General features: G+C 53.8%; 3 protein-coding genes across 3 annotated transcripts; all 3 read right to left on the reverse strand.

Annotated features, from left to right (window-relative positions):
* Nucleotides 1–250: 250 nt before the first annotated feature.
* On the reverse strand, nucleotides 251–8,658 carry NCLIV_042410 (putative sortilin; the record flags this gene model as incomplete). The annotated part of the gene is made up of 14 exons (XM_003881158.1): nucleotides 251–304; nucleotides 1,100–1,255; nucleotides 1,761–1,921; nucleotides 2,094–2,280; nucleotides 2,380–2,583; nucleotides 3,078–3,193; nucleotides 3,495–3,599; nucleotides 4,067–4,211; nucleotides 4,694–4,822; nucleotides 5,085–5,639; nucleotides 6,076–6,174; nucleotides 6,737–6,913; nucleotides 7,192–7,781; nucleotides 8,481–8,658. 14 exons carry the CDS (start codon nucleotides 8,656–8,658, stop codon nucleotides 251–253), a joined length of 2,856 nt encoding a protein of 951 aa, XP_003881207.1.
* A 3,662-nt stretch (nucleotides 8,659–12,320) lies between these two features.
* NCLIV_042420 (serine/threonine protein phosphatase, related) lies at nucleotides 12,321–21,001 on the reverse strand (the record flags this gene model as incomplete). Its single annotated transcript, XM_003881159.1, has 18 exons — nucleotides 12,321–12,408; nucleotides 12,754–12,871; nucleotides 13,242–13,309; nucleotides 13,872–14,005; nucleotides 14,526–14,819; nucleotides 15,148–15,395; nucleotides 15,583–15,661; nucleotides 15,912–16,136; nucleotides 16,444–16,512; nucleotides 16,893–17,248; nucleotides 17,427–17,535; nucleotides 17,818–17,884; nucleotides 18,239–18,302; nucleotides 18,629–18,800; nucleotides 19,179–19,299; nucleotides 19,638–19,777; nucleotides 20,200–20,384; nucleotides 20,770–21,001. 18 exons carry the CDS (start codon nucleotides 20,999–21,001, stop codon nucleotides 12,321–12,323), a joined length of 2,769 nt encoding a protein of 922 aa, XP_003881208.1.
* Nucleotides 21,002–25,517: 4,516 nt separating this feature from the next.
* Nucleotides 25,518–26,807, reverse strand: NCLIV_042430 (uncharacterized protein; the record flags this gene model as incomplete). Its single annotated transcript, XM_003881160.1, has 1 exon — nucleotides 25,518–26,807. One exon carries the CDS (start codon nucleotides 26,805–26,807, stop codon nucleotides 25,518–25,520), a length of 1,290 nt encoding a protein of 429 aa, XP_003881209.1.
* Nucleotides 26,808–27,162: the final 355 nt, after the last annotated feature.

Genomic DNA, 27,162 nt, shown 5'->3' on the forward strand with positions numbered 1-27,162 from the left:
CATCTTTGCCTTCCCGTCCTCACTTCGCTGGAGAGAGAAGACGCTTTCAGGTGAAGACCGTAGACCCCCGCTCTAGACAAATTTCCAGCTGTCCATACACTCGGCCAAGTGGCGACAGAAGAGACGTCAAGTGAGACGAAAGAAAAGGCGCGAACCAGGAAAGCCCAAACGCGGGATGAGAAAGAGGGAAAGAAAAAGATGCGGGGTGGACACGCAGAGCGAAGAGAAGAGAGAAAGGAAAAGTCTGCTTTCAAAGGAGTTCGACATTCTCTTCGTCGAAACGCGGCGGCGCCAGCCGGGGGATCTGCCGAAATCACAAGAGTCCACACGCGCCGCTGCATGCAGAGGCAGCCTCTCTTTTACCGGCACACGCACACACCAGACGCCAAGCCACCTCCCTACCTTTTTCCCAACTGAAAGGAGGCAGGAGACACACTTCCGTGTCTCGGCCCTCGCCATCACCTCAGTTTGTGCCTTGCACTCGAAACAAGTTGTGTCTACCTTGACAGATTTCTGCCTACAAGTCTTCCCCTCGTGTGGAACGCCCATGTGACGAAAACTCTCTCCTTCCTGCGTGCGCCTCCATCTATACAACGGAATAGACGGATTCTGGTTGGCCCACCCTACCCACTCTATAGATTACATGTAGTATATGTAATGCATGTATTCTAGCGAATTGTTTTCTTACAGAAAAGTATATATATATATATGTAGACATGTATATGCCACAAGCGTCTGTAGCGACACTCCCTTCTCTTTCGTCTCACTGACTCTCCCCACAGATGTACTTTTTCCCACGAACCCACGCGCAAAGCCCAGACTCTAGATACACATATATATACATAAATATATACACATATATATATATATACATAAATATATACATATACATATATATATATATATACATATACATATATATACATATATATATATATATATAGACAGTGCCTGGCAGCCGAAAAACTGTTGTTTTTTTCGTGACCCTCTGAGAGGGAGCGTCGCGTGGAAAACGCACAGGCTCGTCGGAAGAGGAGGAAGCCGTTGTTCGCGGGTGCAAACCGGAACCTCCGTGGACAGCAGTTTCCCGCGAGCTCACGTGCGATGGGAACAGCGGGCGTCCTGCGTCTTCAAATTCGAACTCGTCTTCTTCCTTCCGTTTCGGCGAGCGAGAAGCAATCCCTGAGTTCGCGCGTTGCCCGCCTGCCGCGTTTCCGTAAGTCATCAGCGTCGGCGCGTCTTCTTCGTTCTCGTCCTGAAAAACGCATGCAGAACCAGGCCCGAAAAACTCCCTGCCGCGTCTGGATGCCAGCGTCTGACGCGCTTCGTGATCGGCAGAGAAACAAACTGCCGACGGTCGCGTCAACACACGCACGCAAGGCGCGGCGCGCCGTCTCACGCATCGACGCAGCTTCCCATCCAAACTTGTGGAAGAAAAGTGTGCGCGCCTTTTCCAATGCTGTGGATAGAGAGAAATCGGCAAACAGAGCTATCTCTTCATGCATAATGATCTACAGCGGTGAAGCGTAAGTTCAACAGGCGAAGAAGGGAGACAGCGAAGAACCTCAGAGACAGTACACCAAGAGAAAGAGAGAGAGTAAGACACACAGACACACACTGACACACAGCTGCATACACAAAAGATATACATATGTATATACATATGCATTCGCATGTATGTAGAGAGAGACAAATGGAAGCTACAGATAGTAGGTAGACGCGCCGAGGCGAAGGCGCTGAAACCGTGTACGCGCACGAACCTGTTCGGCCTCGATGAATCCGAGTTCGGGTTCGTATTTGGATCTGTCGCCGAGCTCCTCGCCCCGTCGACCTTCGCCGGCTTCCTGGTCCAACCAGCTGCCTGGCCCCGCCGCGGATCCGCCCACGAGGCCGTAGGAGACATTTGCGAAGTTGTCGAAGCCTGCGAAAAGAAGCGCGGGCGAGAGGAGATGCACAGCGCGCGCGTGCAGAAAAGACGAGCGAGAGAGGAAGCGTACTGCAGAGGAGAACGGGCGGCGAAACCGACAGGAAACGGGAAAAAAAAAGACGGAGGCGACAAGCGAAGCTAGGCCGTACGGAGAGGTTGCGCGCACCTGCGTTCCGGAAGAACTTCTTCAGCTTTCCGGTCTTGGACAGGTAGTTGATGACGATCATGACGACGACGATGAAGAGAAGGAGGAGCAGCACAGTCTTCCCTCCGCGACTGACGGGGGAGTGCGCTGGACAAGGCACCGCTACCTTCTCGGGCATCCAACCTCCCTCGCAGACGTCGCCGGGAACCTGAGGGGAGACGCGCAAGTGTCAAGCAAACCTCTCTTCACGCCTTTCCTTCGGGGGGTTCTCCTCCCTTCTTTTCTCTTCTTTCTTTTGCGGACTGACTTTTCGGTACGCGGAGGTGTAGAAGAAGGAGGAGGAAGTGCAGGCGGCGGCTGCAGCCGCGTCGTTCTCGTCTGTGAACTGCGCAAGACCCGTCGCGGTCGCCGCAGCGGCGGCGGCGGCGTCAGTCGCGACGCACTGCGTCGATCCGATGGACCGTGCGAAGCCGAATTCGCACTCGTAATCCTCCATGGTGCACGGACAAACCTGGGAAAAACCCACACATTCGGGAAATGTGTTGCGAAACGCGCGCAGAGACACAGCCTAGGTACTGTCACACACACATCTGCGCAGGCAGATAAAGAGGCACATTCTGAAATGTACATATACATATATATATATATATATATATATATAGATATATATACATATGTATATATGTATATATATGTAGATGTTTATGGATAAATAACGAGATAAAAAAGCCTTCTCTGTCTTTAGCTAAGATACACTAGCATGCACATGTGGACACGAAGGTGAAAAAAGGCGGCAGGGTATTTACATGGACAGAGCGTTTCCGTCTTTCAGCAGGTGTATGTCTCCATTTCGAGAGACGCAGATGTCGAGAGTCGCCGATGCATAGAGAGTGTGCCTTGTCGCGCCCAACACGGCCTTCCGGGGGTTGTCCACGAGGCTACAACCGCCAAGGAAAGGAGCGGCAGAGAACAGCGTGGAGAGAGGGAAATCGAGAACACGCTTACCTTGGAAACTTTCGGCCGATCAAAGTCGCGACCGTTGAAGCACTCGCTAGTCTGCTTTCTTCGGGTGTACGTGATGTGCTTCCCCAAGATACACTTCTCTCCTCCGGCACGCCCGTCTGTGAAAGAATGCCCCACAAAATCAACCTCCAGCATGCAAATGCATATATATATATATATATATATTTGTATACAGATTTGTGTTACACGCGTGTATACATAGCGAACACAATTCCTCTCTCTGTCCGTCATGACATATATATATATATATGCTGTATATATATATATATACATAGAGAGAGAGAAAGCTTCATCTCCCTCTATACAATAGACACGCATATATATGCATGGATACGTGAGGAAAGAGAATTTCCATGTCCTTTTCTCCCGTTCCGCTTTGACCGATTCGCCTTTTCGCACCTGACGGGCTCCATGTCTCGTAGTCGCTGCTGACGGAGTCAGCAGCCCAGATGCCTTTGCACTGCTGCTGATTCAGCGCGTTGAAGTCGAGGTGGAACAAGACACCTGAGAACGCATCACCACGCGGCATGGCATGATCACGCCTTCATTTCGTTTTTCCCAAGATCTTGTCGCAAACACAAAAGAACCTGCGCTCCCCCACGAGTCTTCTCTTTCTTTGTCGCTCGCTCTATCTCTGTCTGGTCCCCCCGGCCGCGGTCGTCCCTTTCACGCCTCTTCCTGCAAACTTTGGCAGAGAAACCACCACGCGAGGCACGAACCACGCTCGGTGTCTGCCCCAGCCCCTCCGTGAGCAACGTGGATTCTGCATTTCTTCCTCGCGGCAGGCCTCGCTGCCTCTAGAGAAAAAAGATCATCTCCCGCTCTCTTCTCAGCTCTGTCCATCTGTCGGCTACGCCTCCCGGTGTTGTCTCTCTGTGTCTGGTCTTGTCTGCTGCCTGTGCGTTGGAAATGCCTGTCTTTCGCGCAAAACGTCACCAAAAAAATCGCTGGAAATCGGTGTCGGCGCTAACCTGCAGTGTCTTGTTCTCTCTTGCCGTAGAGGAGAAACTCGACACTCGACGCATTCGGCTCGATCACGATGTTGTCGACGAAGAGCGGCGAGGCGCCGAGCTCAAAGTCGTACCAGCTTTGCCCCTCGTTCCAGCTAAAGACCACCTGCGGGAAAGAGCCGCAGAAAAGAGGGAACCCAAGTAACCGAAACGCCCAGAAGGCCGCGGATTCGCACGCACCTTGGAGGGGAATCTGTCTCTTTTCGCCCCCTTTTGAGCCCAGAAGGCTAGCCGGAAGCGACAAAAAGAGGCGAACCCCGTGCGCGAAAACGCAGGAGAAAAAGCGATCGCGGGGAGGAACAGACGAAAAGACGAGTCGCAACGGGACAAGGCAAAAGCTACAGTGAGGGGCGAGGTGGAGACTGCGGGCCCGAACAGGACGACAATTCGAGACAGAGGAGAGCGAAATCCGTCGCAAGGCGTGCGCGACAAGACGAGTCGACAGGGAGGCAGCAGCATCTGGGGGGGAAGAAGGGAAAAAAGAGGCCACTGGACCGTTTGAAACCCAACAGATATACAATACAGTGGAGAGAAGTGCGCCGCAGAAGAACACACAGCGAGACAGGGGGGAGAAGGAAAGAGACGCACTTGATTCGTTTTCTTTGTGTCATCCGCCATGACGAGCAGCCCGCCGTGATCGCCCATTTCGTAGATGAAGGCGCCTTTGTGGGCTTCAATCCACGTTACTCCGCCATCGCGAGAGAGGTAAGTGTTCGCCTGAGAGAGGACACACCGAGCGACACAGGCAGCGTCCGTTGAAGAAACAAAAGAGCCTCTTCTTTCTCCGGAGCTCGCCGAGTCCGCGCGAACGCAACGCCACGCTTCTCGCCAACGCCCGCTCACACGCTCTACCTCCCACTCTTCCTCTCTTCTCTTCTTCCGTTCTCTCTCTTTTGTGTCTTTTCCTTTCTTTTGATCTCTCTCCCTTTCGCCCTCTTTCCGTCGCCTTCCCCTCCGTCTCTCTTCTCGGGTGTCTGACCTCGTCTTTTTCGGGGCGAAGGTAACTGCCGACATTCCCTGTCCCCATGATGATTCCGACGGCGTTTTCGACGGAGTAGAAGGGCGCGAAGTCGCTGAAGCGCGTGATGCCGTTCAGGTGAAGCCAGCAGCGATCCGGGGGACAGTCGATCTTCTGGCCACGGCTGTCCACCCTTGGCGCCTTCAGGTACGACCAAACTCCGCCCTTGTCGAAGGAGATGACGGTGCGGATCACCTCCTCCTGTCTGCTTCGCGTCGCGACGCTCCTGTGCTTCTTCTCCAAGTCAACTTGCACGCCCTCCGCCTCTTCTTCGATCTCCTCCTCCGTCAACTTCTCGCCCGCAGCGTCCACCTGATTCTTCTCAGACGCTGCGCCTTCAGAGCCCGTGGCCGAGGCGTCGATCGTGTCTTTGAAATTCGCCAAGTACACCCCTTCCAGAGACAGCACTTTGTCGAACTCGCACTCGCCCGTGCTCGTTCGGATGTTGTTCGGCAGAGACAGAGAGTAACGCACACCCTTTGCGTCAGAAATATACACGTTCCCCGTGTCGCCTTTCTGTGCAGTGAAACAGAGGACGCGAAGGCGGAGACAAACGCAACGAAGATAAACGACGCAGCAGAAAGGAGAGAGAAACGTCCACACGCAAGGAACCACACAAACACACAAAGGAGTGGTGTTCGGTCTATTTTGAGGGATACGCATACACGCAAATACCCATATCTAGTTAGGCAGATGTGCAGCGTATGTACACTGTACTCTGCAGACAGAATATCGGTGCGACGGATTCGATAGAGCGCTGAAAACGGGCTGTGTGCGCGTGTGCCTGGTTGATCGTCTTTCCGGAAAGCCATCGAAGCAGCCGCAGCGATTTGCCTCGAGCAGGCTTAAACCCAACAGGCTTGGGCGTTTTCTTGGAAGAAAGAGGCGACAAAAATGCACTTCCGAGTCTGCGCAAGGCTCTGCCTCTGTGTGTGTGTCGCTGAAGCCTTACACTGCCGTGGCCGTGATTCACATGCAGCATAATTGCGTCCTCCGATGTGTCCAAAACCGTGTAACTCCTCTCCTCGATTTCCACGGGCAATTTCGCCATCTGCAGAGAACGCCAAAACCAACAGGAGACGTCGACCGAGAGTCTCTCCCGCCCTCACACTGACATATCCGCACGCCCTCATATATATATATATATATATATTTACAACGTAAACAAGTAAACAGGTGGATATGTATGTATATGGGTATGTACGTACACCTGCGAATATGCATAGAGACACAGAGGCTGTAGATAAAGAGGAATTCCAGACAGAGTCACACGCGTATACGGGCCTTGACATGATCAAGGTTTGTGTATACATGCATATACAATATATATATATATATATACATATACATATACATATTTCGGTACAAGCATCTATTAATATACGGACAGTTAGGTAGGTGAAAGCTGGAAACGAAGACAAGAAAGCACCGGAGACGTCGGATCGGTCCTGCTCGTCAACGGCCGCGACGTCTCTCTGCTTGCACAGAGTTACTCCCCGACCAGAAAGAGAACAAGGGACGAACAAGAGATAAGGAAGGAGAGAACAAGAGATAAGGAATGCGAGACCAAGAGATAAGGAAGGAGAGAACAAGAGACGAGGGAGGGGACATACCTGGAACGACTTGCCTCCGTCGGTGGAGACGAGGAGAGAGACCGTTTGCTTGCCCGCGTCTTTGACTTTCGCCACAAAGAAATATCCGTTCGACAGGAGGAATTTGTTTCCGCGGTAAACCAGGCGCGTGATTGTTGCACCGAAATCCGGAGTGTACATCAAGTCGACATTTTTTGACTGAACGGAGAGAAAACGGAAAACGCGTCGCAAGACGCAGTCGATACATACGTTCACGCAAAACGAACATGTCATTTCCTTCTCTAACTCAGGACCTCTCTATCTGTGTTTGTCTCCTCCCTGTGTTTGTTTCTCTATTCCTCCCTCTTTTTATCTTTCTCTCTACTTCTCTGTCTCTCTTCTTCTCTCTTCTCTCCCCCTTCCTGTCTCTTCTCTCCCCCTTCTTCTCTGGGGCTCTTGGGAGTGTCCGTTTTTGCGTCCCGTTTTCCCGTCCTTACCCATCCGCCGTATCTAGGCTGGTCGCCGGACCGCCCGCGGTGCTGCGTGAAGAAGATGTGGTCCGTATTTCCGAGCTTCTTGTCGCCCCAGGAGAACTGGACGACGTAGTCGGCGACGAGCTTGAAAGATCTGCCGAGGTCCCGCGTGTAGAACAGCTGGTGGTTACAGTCCTGCTGGATGGTGCGCGAGGTTCCGGAGCCGCCGCTAGCGTAGCAGGCGTCAGTCCACGTGGACAAGATCGCGAACTTGGGCCGCGTCGGATGAAAGTGGAAGTTGTGGATCGTGTTCTTGTACTTGAGGCGCCGAAACGTCGCAGCACTGTCTTCGGAGATGAAGTGGTTCCGCTTCGACCCGACAATCAACACCACGCGCTTGTCCACCGGCGAGACGATGATCGAATCGACCGCCACGGCTGCCGAGCTCCCTTCCGACGGCTTCAACAAATCCGTGATTTCGGTCCACGACTTGCCGCCATCCTGCGAACGGTACAGCCGGCCGCGCCGTGTCTTGAGCAGAATCGTGCGGTGATCGACGCCACACCACTGAATGTCTTCGATGTGACTGTCGAAGGAAACCTCCGAGACGGAAACTGAAGACAACGCGGACAGGAGACAGCGGACAGGAGACAGCGGAACGCGAGCGCAGATATACCCACCCTTGTCTGCGGAGGATAGAGGAGTGGGACTCCTGATTAACATCTTGATGCCTGCGTTTACCGGATCCAAGTCAGTGAACCCCACGTAGTGATACAACAAAGACAGTCAGGGGGTAGTCGGGGATCCTGCAGAGCGCCCAACCCGAGAGAAAGGACGAGAAAACGAGAGAGCGAGAAAGCGAGGCGTACACCAAAAGAGAGACCAGCCGACACACAGACAGACATGGAGAAAGGGGAGAGCAGAGAGGAGAAGCGCGTAAAGAGGCGAGGAACGACGCCACAGGACGAAGGCTAGATCGCCATCGAAAGAGAGAGGGACAACGAAAGGAGAAGGACAGCACAGCAAATCTGTCAGGCTTCCAACGTCGTCCTCCTCTTTCCCCCACAGGACAGGGCTATTTTCCTGTTCCCGACAAATCGGTGTGAACAGCCTCGACGTCGCGGCACCGAAGCCATCCAGAGCCCGTACACACGTGCCTACGCCCATGTTTAGACGCACACGCAGTACAGAAGGGCGTACAGGTAGGATTCTAGTTTGGCGAAAACAGCGGAGATAGACACACAACCGTGTTTCCGCGCCGCTGCCGACGCGGAACAAGACGCATCGCCACTTTTGTTTCGCGAATAACGTACCTTTCTTGTTCGCGTACGCAGCGGCGTCGGTGACGAGGACACCTCTGGGCACGGGACGCCCGAGGGAGTCTTCCTTCGAGAAAAGATTCGGAAGCACCGGACAAAAAACTGCCAGAAAAGCGACGAGAACGGCGAGTTTCACGCCGGCCGCCGGGCGGCGTGCGAAGCTGAGCGCCATGGGGGAGAAAAAAGGGAACGCCCACCCAGCAGGGCTTGAAAGAATACGAATGCGAGGGGTACACCAGAGAACGCGTCCTTCCTGATCCTCTTTCTGGAACAGGCGAGAGGCGTATCACCAGACGAAAAGCGACTGCTGGACAAGACAAAGGTGATCGGAGACCGCGCTCACTGAAGAACGAGACAGAAGTCAACGACAATGGAGGCCGCCATGCGGTGTGCACGCGGTGTACACACACCCGAAAACGGGCGGGAGTCGAGGCCGGTGCGTTTTTCCGTCTTTCGGTGAGCAAAGCTCCTTTTCTCTCTCGTTCCTCGGGCGCGTCTCCTCTTTCAACTTCAATGGAGCCAGCGCGGAGACAGCGAAGCGTCAGTCGAGAGTGTGCTTCCGGACAGAACGGGCGAGGAAGACAGTGTGCGGCTGCGAATCAGCCGAGCGCGAGGCGAGAGACACGCGGCACGAGAGAGAAAGGAAACCTAGACGAAACGCAGAAACAAGAGAGAGACAGACTAGCATGCACAGATACACTTGGATTTCTTCGACGTTGCGGTGTTACAGGTCACATCTGGGCGGTGCGCGGTTGCCGAGGGTCAGGCGACAAAAGAGAAAGCGTTCAGACACAGAGAAAGCGAAAGCAAGAAAGTGGAATTGTGTGAAAAGCCAAGGGCAGAAATCTCGCCGTTTTCCGGCGCTTGCATCGGCGCGAGAGGCAGCAGGCCTCGTGCAAAGACATGAGAGGGAGCGTCGATGGGTGTTGGGAACGGAACCAAGTTCTTTGCGCGAGGGCGGGAAAGTTGGAAACTTCACGTTTGCCGAGCACTGACTTCTCGAGACAGTGTTGTACGCGTGCCTCGCTTCAGAAAGACAAGCTTTTTCCGAGGACGAAACCCGGGAAGTGTGCGACGCACCGCGTGTGAGCGCAGGAAAGAAGTAGAGCCTTGGCGTCACGACCCCGAGAAGGACAGGATGGGAACTCTCGGCCGACAAAAAGAAGGAAGAAAAGCGCAGAAAAAAGCAAAGACAGCCCGCGCGTCTCCCCCCCCCCTCCCCCCGGGAAGAGGCGCGCGACACGGCGGCGCTGAGAAAAGAAAAGCGAGCGACTTGCACAAGACCACTGTGTGTCGCGAGGCCCCAGAAGAACCGGCGCACAAGATCTCCTCAGCAAGAGCACGAAAGACCGAAAACGGCCAAGGCTGGCCGAGGAAAAGCGAAAACGAGAAAGGGAGCGATTCTGGGAAGCCGGCGCGCGTGCTGGTCTCTCGGCTTCTGCCTTCCTTGTCCGAGAACGGGGGGTGTGCGAGGCGCAGGCGACAGCCGACCGAAAACGGAAAACACAAAAGGGTGCTCTCTTGCAGTGTACGTACACTGGCCACAGGTGGAGAGCGCTCGATGTTGTCCAGTTTCCGGCCGTCGAATCCGCTGGAGAAACTCGACAAAGGAAGGAAAGGAGGGCGCCGGGAGGTGTGCGCGGCCCAGCCGCACAAAGCGGAAGTGTTTCGTAGGCACGCGACGTGGTACAGGAGGCGTCGTTTGCAGAAATGCAGGCACGAGAGAAGCGCGGAAAGAGTCGAGTGAGACTCCCCAAAGCGCAAGAAACCCACGCAGGGTGTGTGCACGTGTCCCCGACGCTCTCGTCTCGCTTGTCTAGTTCTCCAGCGGATCGCTGATTTTAGCAGGGGGATCGGCGAGAGGAAGCGGGACGGTGCCGGGGCATAGAACGGCGACAGGCGGGGCTCTTGCTCCAGTGGAAGCGTCTTTCCTGTTTCTAGCATTGGAAGGCGCTGGCGCTTCACAGAGTGTCTGAGAGCTCCTGCTCGTCGCTACTGGAATGGCCGTTTCCTCCAACACGACGGCTCACGAGGAAGCTGTGGCGAAAAAGCGTGGAGAGACCCCTGCTCAAGTCAACGTTCAGAAATGCAGGATTCACCTTTTGGCTGCTGGGTTCTCTGCGTCCCCCATGCAGGCCAAGGCGTGCACAGGAATCGCATGTTAACCCCGTCTAAGAAGGCAGATCGTTGCGTCAGAAACTGCGAAGCAGAAGAAGAGAGCGAAGCGTCTGTGTCTCCACAGAAGCTCGTGTTTCCCTAAGTTTGCGCCCCATGGGAACAGGTTAAGAACCTGCGCGCTGCGGTGTTTAGACGCAAAGATACTTTCCTCTGTTTCTTCCCGGGGGTGCGTTCCAGAAACAGTGCAACGCTGCCGTGGGTGTGCGTCAGTTGTTGCACAACGCTTAGCAGAGCGTGAGGATCCTACACCCCTCCTCGTGTTTGGTGTGCCCAACCCCTCAATCGCGCAAACGTAGCTCTCGCCAGGTGTCGTGACGAGTCTCAGTCTCCTGCCGGTCTCCGGTTCTTCCCTCGAATAAAGCGAGCGGACGTAGCGCCTACGGAGACACACACACTTGCGTCGTACAGAGGACGAAAAAACCGAGGATCCGAGTGAAATGTGTGAAGAACAGACAGCCTGCGGTCTACGGTACACAGCCAGTCACCGAAGGAGAGGAAAACACAGCCTTCTGCCCGAGAAACGCCCGCGTGAGAGGCAAACGATTCCTGTTCAAACCTTCCACGTCAGGCACAAACGCGCATGCACTCCAGGGGAAGTCCCGAGAAGTCGATCGCGTTTGGCCTTTTCGAATCGCTGACATCCCACAACGGCGCCCTCCCACTAAACCCTCATCAATATATATATATAGTATATATATATATATATAGTGTGTGTGTGTGTGTGTGTGCCGTGGTTCATTGTTTAGTTGCACCAGCGTGTATTCTGTACATACGTATCGTGCATAGATACAGGCATATATATAACTTTTTGGATACGTACACATGCATACAAACGCGCCTATGAATACGAAACACGTGAATATATATATATATATATATATCACTGTGCGGCTGTGTATGTTGCGTGGTGTTTTGGCGGGACGCTGCTTGATGCTCCGTGCAGTAGAGAGTTCTGGAGAGAAAAAGAATTGTGAAGAGTGTCGGCCGTCGAGAGCGGCAGAGTCGCCGAGAAGCGATTTGCCGAGATGCATGCGCGTCGTTTGCTTCACGTCTTTGCCAAGATGAGATCCTTTTCGAGCGTTTCCGCCCCAATGCACAAAAGTTTTTCCAGAGTTCGGAGGCTCGACGAGCGAGAGGCGCTGAAGGCAGAGCCGTACACCAGAAAACCCCACTGCATGCGCGGCAGAACCCACCCCGTCTCCTTGTTCTTCGCTTTGGAAGCCTGCGTGTTCGGCACTCAGTTTCGCGTTTCTTGAAACACAAAACGGCGCGCGTATGGAGAGACCCGAACCAGTTCCGCCTCGCAAGTGTTTCGCGTTCGACTCCATTCAAAAGAGCACTCTCTTCAAAATCACACAGTCTTCTTTCCCCTCGCCAAACCGATCCTCTCTCCCCTTCGTCCTGACCTCTCTACTATCACACACACAGAAATATATATATCATATACCATAAATGTATATATACATATATATATCTCTATCCCGCGGAAGAATCGACAAAGAAGTAAGGAACATTAAAGGCAAGCGTCTCCTCAAGATGCTTGCGATCAAGCAGTTCGTTCCGCTTTTCCTGTGGCAGTCTCTTTTCTCTGAGCAGAAACTCGCGGGGCGACCGGGAAAAAACAGAGAAACGGAGAAACTCTCGACGCAAAAAGCATCACCCGCCAGCTCCAAACTCTTTCTCGCGCATGCGCGGCGCAGCTCGAGGCGGCGTCGGCGGACGAAGCTCAGCCATTCTCGAATCCCTGCAACAGGAAAAAATGCAGCAGACAGCCTCTCTCCAACTCCAATGCGCAGTTCTATCTCGGCACTCGACATTCAAGATACACACAACCAGATCTCTCTCTCTATCCATCTATCCATCTATCTACATCTGTCTCTCTCTCTCTCTCTCTCTCTATATATATATATATATATATGTCCATAGGCTGACACACGTATATATACATGGAGACGGGGCGAGAGAGAGAGAAAGCATGGCCTCTCTGTGTCTATTTCTCTGCATGCGTGCATCTGTCTCGGTGCGCATGCGTAGAAATGTGTGTATAGATGGATCTATCTGTAGGGCAGTTTTTGTCGGAGAAACGCACCAGGAGTTGTACTGGCAAGGAGCATTTGCGGGATAAATCAACTTCGGGATGACGGTCATGTCGCGTCTAATAAAGAGAAGCGCACCGGCGTTCTGGTGATGATTGCAGTAGTTCGTTGCTGAAGAGAAAAACGAATCAGACAAGATGAGAAACGAAAGGCGAAGGGTATCCGCCTCCACTTCACTTGCACCATCAGCTATATCTGCTGGCGACGACACGTGTCACTAGAGCGACAGGCACACGTCTACACGTAGATGTCTACGTATACCTACACATTTCTTGACGGATCTGCATACAGATACACAAATAGCTATAGGATTTACATGAATACACCTATACAGATATACATAGTTACCTTACAAATATTTGTTTACATCGAAAAAGATACGGCATTTTCTCACATAAGCACACACGGTAAGAGACGGAAGAACATTGGTAAGAGGAACACCTGACTCTCTCGGACAGCGGCGGCGTGGCGACAGTCTCACCTGAGAAGAGAGTGATCAGCTTGCCTCCTGCAAATCGCTCGAAACCGTCCATCACACACTCGTGTGCTCTGAAAAAACTCCACACATATATCTCAAGGGGAAACCATAGCCAAAGGCCCGCAAGGAACGGATTCTCCACAGACAAAAAACCTTCACAGAAGACACACACGTCTATACAGACACTTGCAGCAGAAAGGGAAAATGCCTTTAACCTATATACCTAGGTATTTATATATATATATATATTATATTGATGTATGAATGTATGTGCTGCGCATATAGACGCGATTTGGCCATCCAAAAAACGTGCATATTACATAAACATACGTGGATATACATATGTCTTTCTACTAAATGAATACACTCGCGACTCCAGATTTGTGGATCTCTGAAGTGCTCTCTCACTGCAGATCTAGTACAAGCATGTACAGCTTCAATTATTTGCATGCACGCGAACCGTTCTCTTCCCCCTTTTGCCGTTTGCATCGTCTGTACGATCGCGTTCACGTCCACGAGAAAAAAAGCTAGAGAGACGCTCCCTCGACTTGGTCGTCCCCCCCGTGAGTGACTGCGTCGTTCCTTGTCGCTGCTTGCCTGATGATGAGTTGCAGATCGTTTTCTGCGAGGAACCTGTGAACGCGGTCGGGACCGAATTTGTAGATTCTCCCTGAGCCGTCTGGATCCCGCACATCGTTTCGCACCACCCCCAACATGCTGTCGTTGTCTGTGGGATCTGACCACAGCAAATCCGTGACGCGTTGCTCCTGCATGCGGCAAGCAGACAGTGCGGCAAACCGGAAAAGATCGGAAAAGATCCGAACAGACGGAGACTTCAGACACCTCTTTTCTCGCGTTGCGGAGTCTCCGCGTTTCCACGCACGGCTCTCCTTCTGGCCTTCTTTCGAGCAGATGCACACTCCGCGCAGGGGTTCGCCCGCAGAAGCCTTGACGTGCGCTCATTCAGTCCCACGAGACGTGCAGTTTCCACTGACGAAGGCGCAGTCGCTGCATTCGCCAAAACGCCTTTGTCCAGGCATATACAGGCTACCCACAAACAACGCTGCTGAGAAGTCGGTAAACCCAGACCCAGACTGCCGAATTTTGAAAAACGTTCACATCTACAAGCGCACACATGCACATGCACGCAAATATAGACATGTACACATGCATGCAAATATAGACATGTGCACATGCATGCAAATATAGACATGTGCACATGCACAGAAATATACCCACACCTACACACACGAATATTCTTGGTGTTGCATGTGGAGACACGCTTACGTAGACATTTTGGGGGACTTGAGCCACTTTGAGAGGGCGTTGAAGCGCGGCTAAATCCTCGACTGAGGAGATCGTTCCGCCAATCCCGCCATGGATGCACAAGATGGAATCGTCGATGATGGCAGCGACCGGGAGGTACTCAAAAACGAGGTTGAATTTGCGCCAGCAACTGCTCGGATCGAACGGGTCTTCACGCAGTCGGCGCTTGCACTCGTCTTGAAAGCCGTAGAGCGAATTGATTGCTGGATCCTCGTGGTTGCCTCGAAGCAGGTGAATCTGCCGGGGATACTTGGCCTGGAAGCAAGCAACGATCAAAGACACACAAACCGCACACACACACACATGTACAGCCACACACACGTACAGCCGCATATACGCAAAGACAGATATGAATACGTGAGTGATCTCCAGGCAGTCAAACCCTGAGAGACACGCTGCCACACGCGTAGGTGTACATACACCCGCACACACATACATCTCTATATATGTATATATCTACATATATATATATATATATATATATATATGGAGATGTGTAGATGGATTCCAAGGTATATTTCGAGATGTACGTACAGAGATATCCAGATTGATGCAGGTAGAGATATGGAGAAACTGGTCTTACTTTAAGAGCAAAGAGGAGACAGATGGTTTCCAAGCTGTTGAGACCTCGATCGACGTAGTCTCCGAGAAACAAATAATCGTTTGTGTCGATGTCCCCGACAACCCCGGCATTTGCGGAGCCAGGTCCGTTTTGCCCCAAGGCGGCAGACCCTCCGATGAATTCGTCGCTTCGTTCTTCTTCCACAGGCATCTTGTACAAGTGGAACAGCCGCATGAGGTCATAGTACTGGCCGTGGATATCCCCGTAGACTGAAAAGGGAAAAAACCGCGAAAAACGCGGAAGCAAACTGTACGCAGGCTTTTTGTGTGAACCTCCACACCGCCACCTCTTTGTGTGTGCGAGCCTCGCATGCGGCCAAGAAGGGAGAGGCGTGCGAAAAAACTCAGGGAGTGGGCTGTGCATCTCTCGCAAGAAACACGAAAAAGGCAAACGAACGCCTCTTCCCAGTCAGCTTGCCTTTAATCGGAGCGCGAAGATGGAGCACCATGTCGTCGTTCTTCACAATGTCCAGCACCTGAAAAACGAAGAAAATGCAAATTCTCTTCCATCAATAAAACCGCATGCACACATGCACGCATGCATGCATATCTATATCTATATATATATATATATATATATATATGTAGGTATATATGTACATATAGCTGTCCTCCATTTACATATATAGAGACACGCGTCAGCACGATGCTTCTATATTTATATCTATCTATCTATTCATGTATATATATGTTTATAGATATATATAGATACGGAATATCCCTTACCACATCACAGAGATATGTTACATCGTTCCAGGAGATTGCGAAGGGGGCGTCTGTGTTGAAGGTGGCGTAGACCTCTTGCTGAGTGATGAGCGGCCTCAGGAGGAGTTTCAGGATTTTGTCCGCGAGCATTTCGCGCCGCGACTCAGTGGGGGTGGGCGGAGGCTCCTGCAGCGAGGCTTCTTTGTTGATCTTCTTTCCCTCTTCCTCCAGGCGGTCGATCGAAATCTGCGTCGCGAGACAAAAACGAGGATCTCTCTCTCAAAACGCGAAAAAAAGAGCAACCGTCACGTCACCGTCGTGTCCTGTTCTTCGTTTCACTCTCGCGCAGGCGTGGACATCGGAGAATCTCGAAAGCGTCTCCGGAAAAGCAAGAAAAACGCGCAACGAAAGAGGACACCACATGGGGAAGAGCCTTCCGGGGATGTGGCCCAACGCAAGTGAGAGCACAACGATGCCAGCGAGGTCGGACCAACCGGTCTTTCCTTGAACGTCGAAAAAGGTTTCCCAGCCTTCCTTCTCCCTCTGGACGTACCCGACGGACGAGAGAGGAGAAGTCTTCGCCTGTCTCGTGCACCACCGAGACGTGAGAGGCGAGCTTGATCTGCAAACAAAGCGTAATTCCCCCAGTCTTGACAGAGCGTCACCAAGCCTCGCGAAAGCTCGTCTGCAATCCGTCTTCGGTTTCCCTCCGCGACTTTGGGGGTCTGAGCCTTCTTCCGAATCCAGGAAGCGACGAAAAACAGAAACCAAGACACAGGCTGGGCACGTCCTCATCCAGTCGCCTCGACACTGCATTCAAAACCTCTGGCCGTTTCTTCCCTGCCGTTTTCTTCCCCTGTTCACTCGGAGATCGCCGTTCCGTACTGTCACATCTCCTTTACTCTTTCTCTCTGCCTTTTTTGTTCCGTCTCTTCCTATACGCCCTTTCCTCGCATTCTTTTCCGTTCCGCTTTCCGGTTTCCTTTTCCACTCTCTGCCTACGTCCGCCAGCTGCCGTGTCTGACTCCGTTGCGAGAAAACCCAGGACTGCCGCAAAGAGCCGGACGCGGCGAAGGACGTTTGCTGGACGGGCGCCTGCGGCTGCGCGGCGTTTGGCGTCTGCGCCGCTCGCGCCTTTTCGACGGCTGCAGGTTGGCCAGAAAGCCCCGGACGCACGGCTGGCGGCGACGCGGCCGCAGGTAGAGGAGCGGGAGGAGGAGGCGCACTCGCAGGCTGCGCAGTGGGCTGCGTCTGAGCCGCTGCGACTGCGCTCGCCACGGCCAGCTGCTGTTCCTGTTGCAAGGCCTGCTTGCGGCGAATGTCTTCGCGTTCTCGCTCGTTGTAAAAGTTTGGAATCACTGCGAGAGGACACGACACAAAAGGGAGGGATGAACTGCCCGGTGGTGTGAGGAGTCGACAGGCCCCGTTCTCTCGGCTTCTTCTCGCAGGTGAAGAGTCGCGTCTTTCCTCTCTCATGTCTTGTTTGTTTCGCGTCCTTTCGCGTTTTCCGTTTTCCCGTTCTCCCCGCGCTCTCACAGGAACAGTCGAGCAGAGTTAAGTCGGCCGTCGGGTGTTGCTGCGTGACGTGCGAGAAGCCGCCGAACGTGTAGACGGTCGATCGGAGCGTCCAGGAGCTGTGGCGAAACTGCGGAGAGAGGAAGGGAGGACGCAGACACGAAGGTGAAGAAACGGGAGAGACGAAAACGGGACGAGCGACGGACGGGCGAGGAGCGGGAGAGACACGCCCCGCGGGAAAGGGAGGTGGCGACGGCGGTCGCGTGACACGGAGAAGAGCGAGAGAACCCGTGACGGCGCAAGAAGACGCGAGACGGCGAGAGCGGAGGAGAAACAGAGACACGGGCTGGGGAGACAAAAGTGGAGGAACACTCCGCAAACACTTTTTGTCGGCGCACACGCGCGTTCTCACCCGTCCAACTGAGGCAATGAACCTCCATTCCACTGTCTCTGTGTCGTAGACAGCTGTGGACAACGGCCTGCAAAGCGCAAGGGAAGCGTGACGAAACGGCGCAATGCGAAAAACCGAGAAAAACAGAACGCAGGACAACGGAGAGAGAAACCGAGCGAGAAAGAGGGAAGGAGAAGGAGAGGGAGAGGGAAAGAAAAGGAGAACGAGGAGAGGAGAGAGAGTGAGGAGAGAGAGGAGAGGAAGGAGAGAACAAAAAAGAGAATCCGAGAGAGAAGGATAACGAGAAAGAGAAGGAGACAGATAAGCAGAGGGAGAAAGGGACGGAGATAGAAAAATATATTTGGCGCGAGAACGAGAAGTCGATTCGTACACTGGACAGGAGCCGAGTATCGGAGAAATGGAGCTCTAAGTCGGTTCTTACTTTGTGCAGTCGTTATCAGTCCGCCCGCCGACGATGAGCATTTTGGACCCTATGAAAACCATCGCTGATGGAGCAAGCGAAAGCCAGGCGGCGAGAAGCATGCATAGAGCACTCACTCAAAGAGAAACCAAAAACACGCGACGACACGCAAGACGAAAAAGGAGACACCCAAACCCCTACAGCGCAGTGAAAAAACGAAGCACTGGACCCGCGGCCACAAAGAAGAGAGTAACAGAAACGCGAGATCAAAAGGAACGACAGGAGAGTGGAGAAAAAGGAAAGAGAAAGGGACGATGAAATGAGAGAAAAGGACACAGAAAAGAGGCGAGGGAAAAGGACACAGAAAAGAGGCGAGGGAAAAGGATGAAGAGGAGGCATGAAAGAACTTACAGTGTTGGAAGCGTGGTTCCGGCGCTTGTTGCTTCTTTGAAGGCGCCGCGATCCAGTCCCATCTGCCATCGCGATGTTGCCGTAAGCCCCAGGTGTCGTTCAGACTTCTGCTGGACGCGCTCCTGCCTCCAAACACAACCATCATGCCGCTCGCTGGACCTTCGCGGCACACCTAAAACGACACGCACACACAGAGCGAGAAAAAGCCGTGCCATCCACACTAGCGCTTCACACACAATACACATATCTTTCGCCTATGTATGTGCATGCGTCGTAATCAGTGATGGAGGCGGAGGTTGGAGGGAGAGGAGAGCCCCGAGAGAGGGGCATCCGTCCGTTGGGTTTCGGTCTCGCAGCCACGTGAGACTGTCGACTCCGATGGTGTCTCTCTCAACCCCTGGAGGAAATGTACAGATACACCTGCGGCACACCGCTGTGTCCGCGGGACCTCTCTCGGCCGGCAAAAAGCGGAACGGCGACTCTCAAAAACACGCCTCGGACCCAGTAAGCAAAGACACAAAACAGAAGGCGCGCACCTTACACTCCCTACCTCAGTTGCGTGGTAAACCCTCGGAGGGGGTCGGCGAGCCTGAGACTCGAAAACGACTTCCTCCCAGCGAAACGGCGACTTCTCGACGTCCATGAACCACACATCGGCGAGCGGTCTTTCTCTGAAAAGAAAACGGCGAAAGAACGCGTGGGGGTGGCGAGTGGCGGCCCCCCGTCCTGAGCGAGTGCACACCGTCTCTGGTGATTTCCATGAACGGGTCACCTTTTCGATGATCTTCGCTCTCCCATGGTCTGTAGTAAGTTGATATTAAAACCGTGTACAGTTTCCGTCTTCCGCCTCCCTTGCGGCCCATCGAAAGCCCGCTCTGTACAGCGAGTGTCGCTTGTCTCTCGACTCTTTTTCTGTGTGGTCCCCTTCAGTCTTCGGTCTCTCGAATCCCTCAGTTTTCGCCCGGTCTGCCCCGTGCCTTTCAGCCACGGGTGCTGACAGTGTGCCTACCCGTCGTTGCCGCCAAAGACGATGATGTTGGGTTTGTTGTAGACCATGGAATGGCCGTACCGTCGGCCAGGCGTGATCCCTTGGAGCGGCACCGGCATCCACTGCAGCTGTGGATCCTTCCGGAGATCCAGCAGATACAGCTGCACGCAAAAACGCTCGACTCCCCTCCACTGTTAACCCGAGAAACGCGTGGGCGTGGGCACGCGAAAAACCAGGAAATACAAACACTTCAAGGCACAACTCTCGAGAATACACCCACAAGAAGAAATCAACACGCACATACTCACCCACAAATGCATATATATATATATATACAGGTATATATCGAGAGGAAGATGGACAGGTAAATAAAACGGGGTATATATATACAAGGGGAGACAAACGGATCAGTAGATAGGTACGTCGATAGAGAGACGGATAAGGAAATAGATACGTCGATTCACAGATGAAGACCTACGTCCACGGAGAGAAATATATATATATATATATATATATATATATATATGCAACAGAGAAGCGCAGTGTCGTTCTCGGGCGAGCGACAGATGCAAACAATTCTCACCTCTTCTGCGCTCAAGCTGCCTCCCCCCGTCGCCCCGCCGAAGACGACCAGCTGGAGTGTATCTACACAGCACGCCGCATGCGCAGCGCGAGGTGGGGGCGGGTTTTCAGCGAACAGGTGGTACCATCTGCATCCAGTGTTGTCATACAAGTAGCTTTCGTTTGTGATTGAGTAACCTCCTGCAGCTGAGAAAAGAAAGGAGAGAAACGGGCCAAGGCCTGCCGAGGTTCACCTCCGATTCAGCGACGAAGCCTGTCTTGCAACTTTCGGAAGAGCGTATCTTCCCCCACCCAGATCACGCTACAGGTCCTGCGCCCTCCTGTCCCCTGACCATCTTCGTCCATCGAACAGACTCCTCCACGTGCATGTTCTCCACCTGAACGAATCTACCCCTTGTATATACATGTATACATGTATATATATATATATCCAAATATGTGAATCTGCATCCATATCTATATGTAGTGTAGATATGTGTATATATGTATACATCTGTGCCCGTGGATTGGCGAGAGCGTGGTGAGTTGTATAGGGTATCGGGACCGTGGCCGCACGCGTTTTCTTTCTTACAGCCAACGGCGCCTCCAAAGACGACGACTTTGTGGTTTCCTACGCAGGTGCACGTATGTCCAAACCTCGGCGGCGGAACGTCTCCAGTCTGCTGAATCGACTTGGGAGATCCGAGGAACTCCGTTTTGGTTCCGCTGGAAGGCGCGTTGCCTCCCGAGGACGCGGAAGTGCCTACCGGCGCGGCAGACGCGGAAGGAAGCCCCGACTGGCCATTCTCGTGAAGCTGGCTCATAATGGGTACTCCAGAGAGGAGACAGCGAGAAGAGAAACAGACAGCGAGCGGAGCAAAAGACAGCGAAGCGAGAAACGGGCGAGAGCGTGTGCAGCGACAAACGACGGGAGACGCGAAGAGGGCGAGCTCGGAGAAGCAAAGAATGCAGGGACAGAGAAAGAGCAGCGAAAGGGCGAGAGGGGGGGCGAGGGGAGACTGGAGCAAGGGAGTTGAAGAATGCCCGTTGCTCTGTGAGAGGAACGTTCGGTAGCGCAAAAAACGCGGAAGAGGAAGCGGGAGATCTCAGAAGGCGCGTGCGTCACGCCCCACCAAAAGACACTGCGCAGAGCCTAAGAAGACGAGGTGGAGTCCCAGGGGCGAGAGCGCGAGAGGAGAGCAGGTGGGGGGAGGAGAGGGGAGGCGAGACAGGAGCGGCCGGAAGAGACACAGAAAAAAACGAAGCGCCACTCCCAACTGCGCTGGACAGAAAGCGGAAAAAGTGGATGTGCACGGAAGAGTCGAGAGTCAGAGAACGATGGGGCTCGAGACTCACGGAACAGACGAGGCAGGGTGAAGGCCTCTGCACGTTGCTCTGCGGTGTGCTCCCTTCACGCCTGGCGCCACGGACAGAGTGTACGTACACCGCAGACGGTGCGGGGAAGGGACGGAGGCGTGTCAAGACAGCTTAATCGCATTTGCTTCCGTCGGGTGTCAAGCCTCTGCCCGAAGGCAGGCTGCGCGCCAGCAAAGCAGAGACGGAGGGGGGAGAGGCGGCCTCGACCGGCAGGGGTTTGCGGCGGCTTTACTCGCACGGCCGAGGGAGTCTCGTAGAAGCACGGGGAACAGAGAAGAAAGTGAGGAGACCAGCACCGGCGGCGAGAGAAGGCGCGCCGCAAAGACGGCGGAAAAGTCAGTTGCAAGGCAAGGAGGGAGACGGACGAATGCAGGCTCCGTATCAGAGCGGCATACCGGGCGGAATGAACGCAAAGAGAAGACGCCGGAGACGGAAGAGAGAGGAGGAAAGAGAGCTCGATAAGAAGCAAAGAACAGTAGACGACCCGAAGAGCAGTTGAAGGCGAGAAGGGTCTGATTGTCAAGGGGAAAACGAGCATGCAAACGGCAGAGCAAACAAGCGGGGAGAAGACGAGGAAGATGGAGACGCTCGCGACGATGTGGCACACACGAGGAAGGAGACGAACACTGTCAGCGAAGGAGCTCGGCGGGCGAGGCGCGAGCCAAGACAACTGGACTCGAGAGAGAACAACGAGGATGGACTCTGTCAAGGTGATGAGACGGGGTAGACTGCCTCAGAGAAAAGCGGAGGGCGAGAGAAGGAATCTGCCGCAAAGAAGCGAAACGATGCACGGGCGTCTTTTTGGCGCGCTGATTCTGCGGTCTCTGCCCCCGTCAAAAACCAGCACAGCAGAGGAAACGCGATTGGCGCATGCAGCTGAAAACAGTCTCTCAGGAAGACAACGCGAAGGAATTCTAGAGGAGACGCGCTTTCTTCTCAGCCTCTCTCCTGCGGCGCCAAGACGGTTGGAAACTGGAGGGATGCAAGAAAAGAAACGTTGAGAAAAAAGGCAAAGCGAAAAAGCGGAGTGGTCGTGGACTGAGCGTGCGCAGCAAGAGACGAAGATCGAAGAGAACGGTTCTCGAAGCGCCGATTTCTGTGAGAGCCGCGAGAAAATCGCCTGGCCGTCAATTTGATCCCGACGCTTTCCGCGTCCGCTATATACCAACCCCGGGAAGCGAGAAAAGCCGCTCGCACGCCTCGATACGCCACGGATTTCCGTCCACCTAGAGAGGAAGGGGATTCTTCGACACAGAAAAAGCGTTTCCTTGGAAAAAAGCGGCGGAAAAACGCACCAGACCCGACGGCAGTGCATCGGCGCACAGCGAGCGCGGACGTTGCTGCGAGACCGCCGGGGTCGCCTTCCGGAGACCCTAGGCGAACAGGCGAATCGGGAGATGTCGGGTTTCCTGGGAAAAGGGGAACAGAATTTAAGAAACGCGGGAGGACTCGTCAGGGTTGTTCTTGCTGGGTCGGTGAGCTCGGGGGTCACTCCCGGTGGATTGTTCTACATTTTCGGTGAGGCGAGGCGAAGGAAAGGGAGTCTCTGTCAAGGGAAATCGACAACACAAACTGCTTTTGTCTCAAGATGCCATGCAAAAAAACAGAAAAAAGAAGCGAGCGTTCCCCTTCTGTGGCGGGCGAAAGCTACACACGACGCGGCGACAGGCGCTCAGAAAGGATCGGAGACAAAACTGAGGCATGCGAGAGAAAAACGGATGGCGCAAACAGAGGGGAAACACGAATGGACAAGGCCTTGTGGCACGTGTGCGAGAAGAAGGCATGCCAACAAACGGGGAGAAGAAAGGTACGGACCAAGCTAGTTTTTCATGTTTTTTCAGCGCGAGAAAAGACGGTTTCCACATACAGCCAAAAGAGAAGAAAAGAGACCGAGAGCACTTTTCGCACACTTTCACCACCCCCTCCCCCCCTTTGCCCTCTTTGTGTTGGTGAAAATCTCCGCTCGACGCAACGCACCCAAGCGTCTTCTCCCCCCTGCAGCGGCTGCAAAAGAGAGAGATAGAGCACAACGTTTTTGTCCACACATTGCTCGGAAAAGTGTGCTCCTCTCTGGACCTCGCCAAGGCGTTTTCCGGAGGAGAAGACGGGATGGCCTGGGCGGTTTCCTTCTAGAAAAGAAGGACTTCTCGAACACTTTTGTCTCGCTTACCACCGGCAGTACTGGCGGTGTGCTCTTGAGATGGCTCTAACGAGACAAAACCGCTACCCCTTCTGGAGGCGAAAAACCACGTGCCATGTCTTTTCAGGGACGTTTTCGGCGCGCTCACGACACCCGAATGAGGAAAGCTCTTCTTTCTAGTTCTTTCTAGCTTCGCTTTGTACCGAAACAGCACCCGCCGCCGCTTGCGAGATGCGTGTGTCCCTTTCCCGTCTGCGCTGGAAACATATACTGTGTCCAGATGCGATACTGTTCTAACTGCATCGGGCCGCGTTCGTCAACTCTGTAAGAGGCACAACATTTGCGGTAACTGCTGGCCTTTGCGGCATTCGCAACAGGCGCTGTTGCACGAGTCTTCTTCGCGGATGGAACGGCGGCCCCTAGGCCTCTACGTGCTTCCTGTTGGACCGGACCTGCATCTTCACCTTAACGAAGGTGCGTTCGACACTGTCATTCCTTTCACAAGGGAAGAAACCTTTTCAAGTAGACGCGTCTTGTACCGACAGCGCGGCACTCTCTATCCAGACACAATTCTGCAGCAGGAGAAGCCAGTCAGTATTTATTCGAGGAATGAAGAGAGGCGACACCAGAGCCGAGGCCGAAAGGGCATGGATTTGTTTTCCGCTGACAACCGCCATGGCAGCAGAATGTTGCACATGCTGCCGTCGTTAGAGCCGCTTCCCTTCTGTCTACCTGATTCGTTTTCTGAACCAGACGTTGGGGCAATCCGCAGTAAGAATGCTGCCGAAAGCGTGTGGTGCCGCTGGAGCACTCGAAATGGGTAACTAGACCGGTTGTCCTACAGCCCCCTCTGTGAAATCCAAGTGAAAGTTCTGCTCTAAAAAGCATCGGTCCGGCATGTCCGCGCCCGAATGAGATCGCAGTCGCCGGAAGTCAGAGTGTCTTCTCGAGATTGCTCTCCTGTTTGTGTTGGTAGCGCTCACGAGAAGACACAAGCTAAATCGAAACCTAGCGTCAGGGAAACAGCAGATTGGAGGCTGTACGTTTCTTTAGACCAACCCCCGTCGGAGCGGGGGAAATGCTAACTCTCAATGGCAACAAGGAGCTGGGACGCTACCGAATTTTTTATCCGAGTATCGACATGTGTAGGAGCAAACAGATGTAATTCATCCTTGTTCGGTCGTTTGTGTACCTACTTGACTCCTCAGTTTTCTTGAGTGTGAAAGATACACCACCAGACAGCCCACACCAGCAGGGTCATTCCTCGGCGCTTCTCAAAGCGTCTAGAATTCCAACGTTTCACTATACCTGCTAGGTATGGCCCTTTTTAAGTGTGCTTAACTGTGCGTGAAAAGACTGAATGTGAACCACGCATCAGTTATCTACTGCAAAATACTACGCGCAGCCATATATAAATATATATATATATATATGTATATGGAAGGAGCAACCCTATTTCGGAAATGCTCAGGGATGCATCCCGAGTCGTCCACGCTCGTACGCTCGTTTGCGTCTGCACTCTTTGAGCAAGTAGGGGCGTGTCCGCTCGAAGCCCAGACTCCCAAATTGGTCGGGTGTACTGGTGCCACTGAATTTTCGCTTTTGGTAGAAGGGCTGTCTCTTCAGTATAGGGGCCTTGAGACTGAGATTTCCCCTTGAAGAAGGGAGTCGAGTGGTTGCCTCTCTCATACTCGCTGTCTCGGAGCTGACGAAAGCGCGATACGCCTAAAAGGGTAACCTTTCAGTTAGCGTTTTGAAGGAAAGAAGCAGGTATTTTGAGAAGGATTACGGCGCATGCAGGTCTCTTCGGTTCGGCAACGCGTTCACTTGAAGGGCGGCCGCCCCGATTTTTTTCGGTTTCGCTGCATGCAGAAGATGTAGTTTTCGCGTAATTTCTGTCTGCGGACGGCGACGGCAGCCTGGTAGGCGGCATCAAACCCCATTTCCATGGTGGGGAAGGCCTTGAACCTTCTAAGTCCGTGCTCGTTCCACGTCGCTACCCACAGCTTCTCCTCAGTATCAAAATAGACACCTCGGACACCACTGCGCGTGACGTCCGGTTTCGCGAGTTTGTCCAACTGACCTTGACGTTTCAACTGCTTCAAAAGGACGACGGCCTTCGCGCGGGCTCTCTCCCACGTTCCGCTGCCGCGGCCTATGCCCAGGCCGTCCGGCAACCCTTCTTTTCCCCGACCTCCCTTCCTGCCTCGACACGAGAACGGGCGGAACACCTGCACACCGCTCGCGTACCACATGCACATGAACCGCCGGAAACGCTGATCGTAAACCAGATTCGGACGGGAATTCTGGTACAGCGGAACGCGCGTGCGCCGCGCCTTCTCCGGCCAGAAGAATTCTTGCCGGCGACCGAATCCTGACTGAATAACCCTGCCGGGATCACGCCGGGGCTTCCGGCGCTTTAGCCCCCCAGCCCGACCTCCAAACATGCGCGTATGCGCGAGACTCCACGGCTCGCGTGGACGCAAACACGCGTTCGTATGGCTGGCACCGAGACAGGAGGCTGCTGAGGCGGCGGGTGCGACGCCGCACCCGCCCACCCTCGGCACTCGCCCAGGCAAGGCCGGATGCCTCAGAAAGACAGAGTCGGCCTCCCACGCCCGCGGTGCGGAGTAGACGCAAGTGTCGCCGACATGGTGCAGAGACAGCGGGGCTTTCTGAGAAAAACTGCTTCCGGCGCTGTCCAGAAACCCAGCTGACCGACGAGGAAAAGACCTCGCGAGGCCGGTACGCGACACCAGGCTCGGACACCTTTCCTCGTGTCGCCGGTTAGATGCCGCGCTGCAGACGGGCGCTCTGAAGAAAGCGTTCAGGGAGCCTCCTGTCCGCTTTTGAGGAGATGCAACTGCTGGCGAAAGGGGCGAAGGGGAGAAGGTGGGAGAGTCTGCTGCGTCTGGGCATTCCTTGCGTTGCCGCAACTTTGAAGGCGCGAGACGAGCGTGAAAAGGTGTCCGGAAAGTCGCCGTCGGCACTCTGCCATGCAGAGCAAGAAACGACGTGCTCGACGTGGATGTCTCACCCCGAGAACCAAAAAACTTAAGCCCGGGCGGCGAACCGGCCGCCCCGCGGAGGAAAAGCAGACCTGTCCGATCCATATAGGGGAACACACCGAGGGGAAACGGCGAGAGAGAACGAGACACTTGACTCCCAACGCCACTCACGAAGGAAACAGCCGTATGAAAGTGGAGGTGGACACCGGAGTGTTTAAAGTCCAGACGGAACAGTCGAGCGCCCCGCGCGAAGCGAGCGTCGCAGCCGCCCCGACACACACGCGCAACACGCCGCCAGAGCCGCGCTCTTAGGACTGGTCAACGGAGCAAGACATCGCTGACCCTTTCTCAGACGAAAGTCAAAGTTTTTTCTCTTTTGGGACACCCATTTCGACAGAATCGGGACGCGTGTTTCGAGTGACGGACATTCGAACGCTGGTATCGACCGCCCCAGAACGTT

This window comes from Neospora caninum, chromosome IX (assembly GCF_000208865.1).
Source record: "Neospora caninum Liverpool complete genome, chromosome IX".
Lineage (NCBI taxonomy): Eukaryota > Apicomplexa > Conoidasida > Eucoccidiorida > Sarcocystidae > Neospora > Neospora caninum.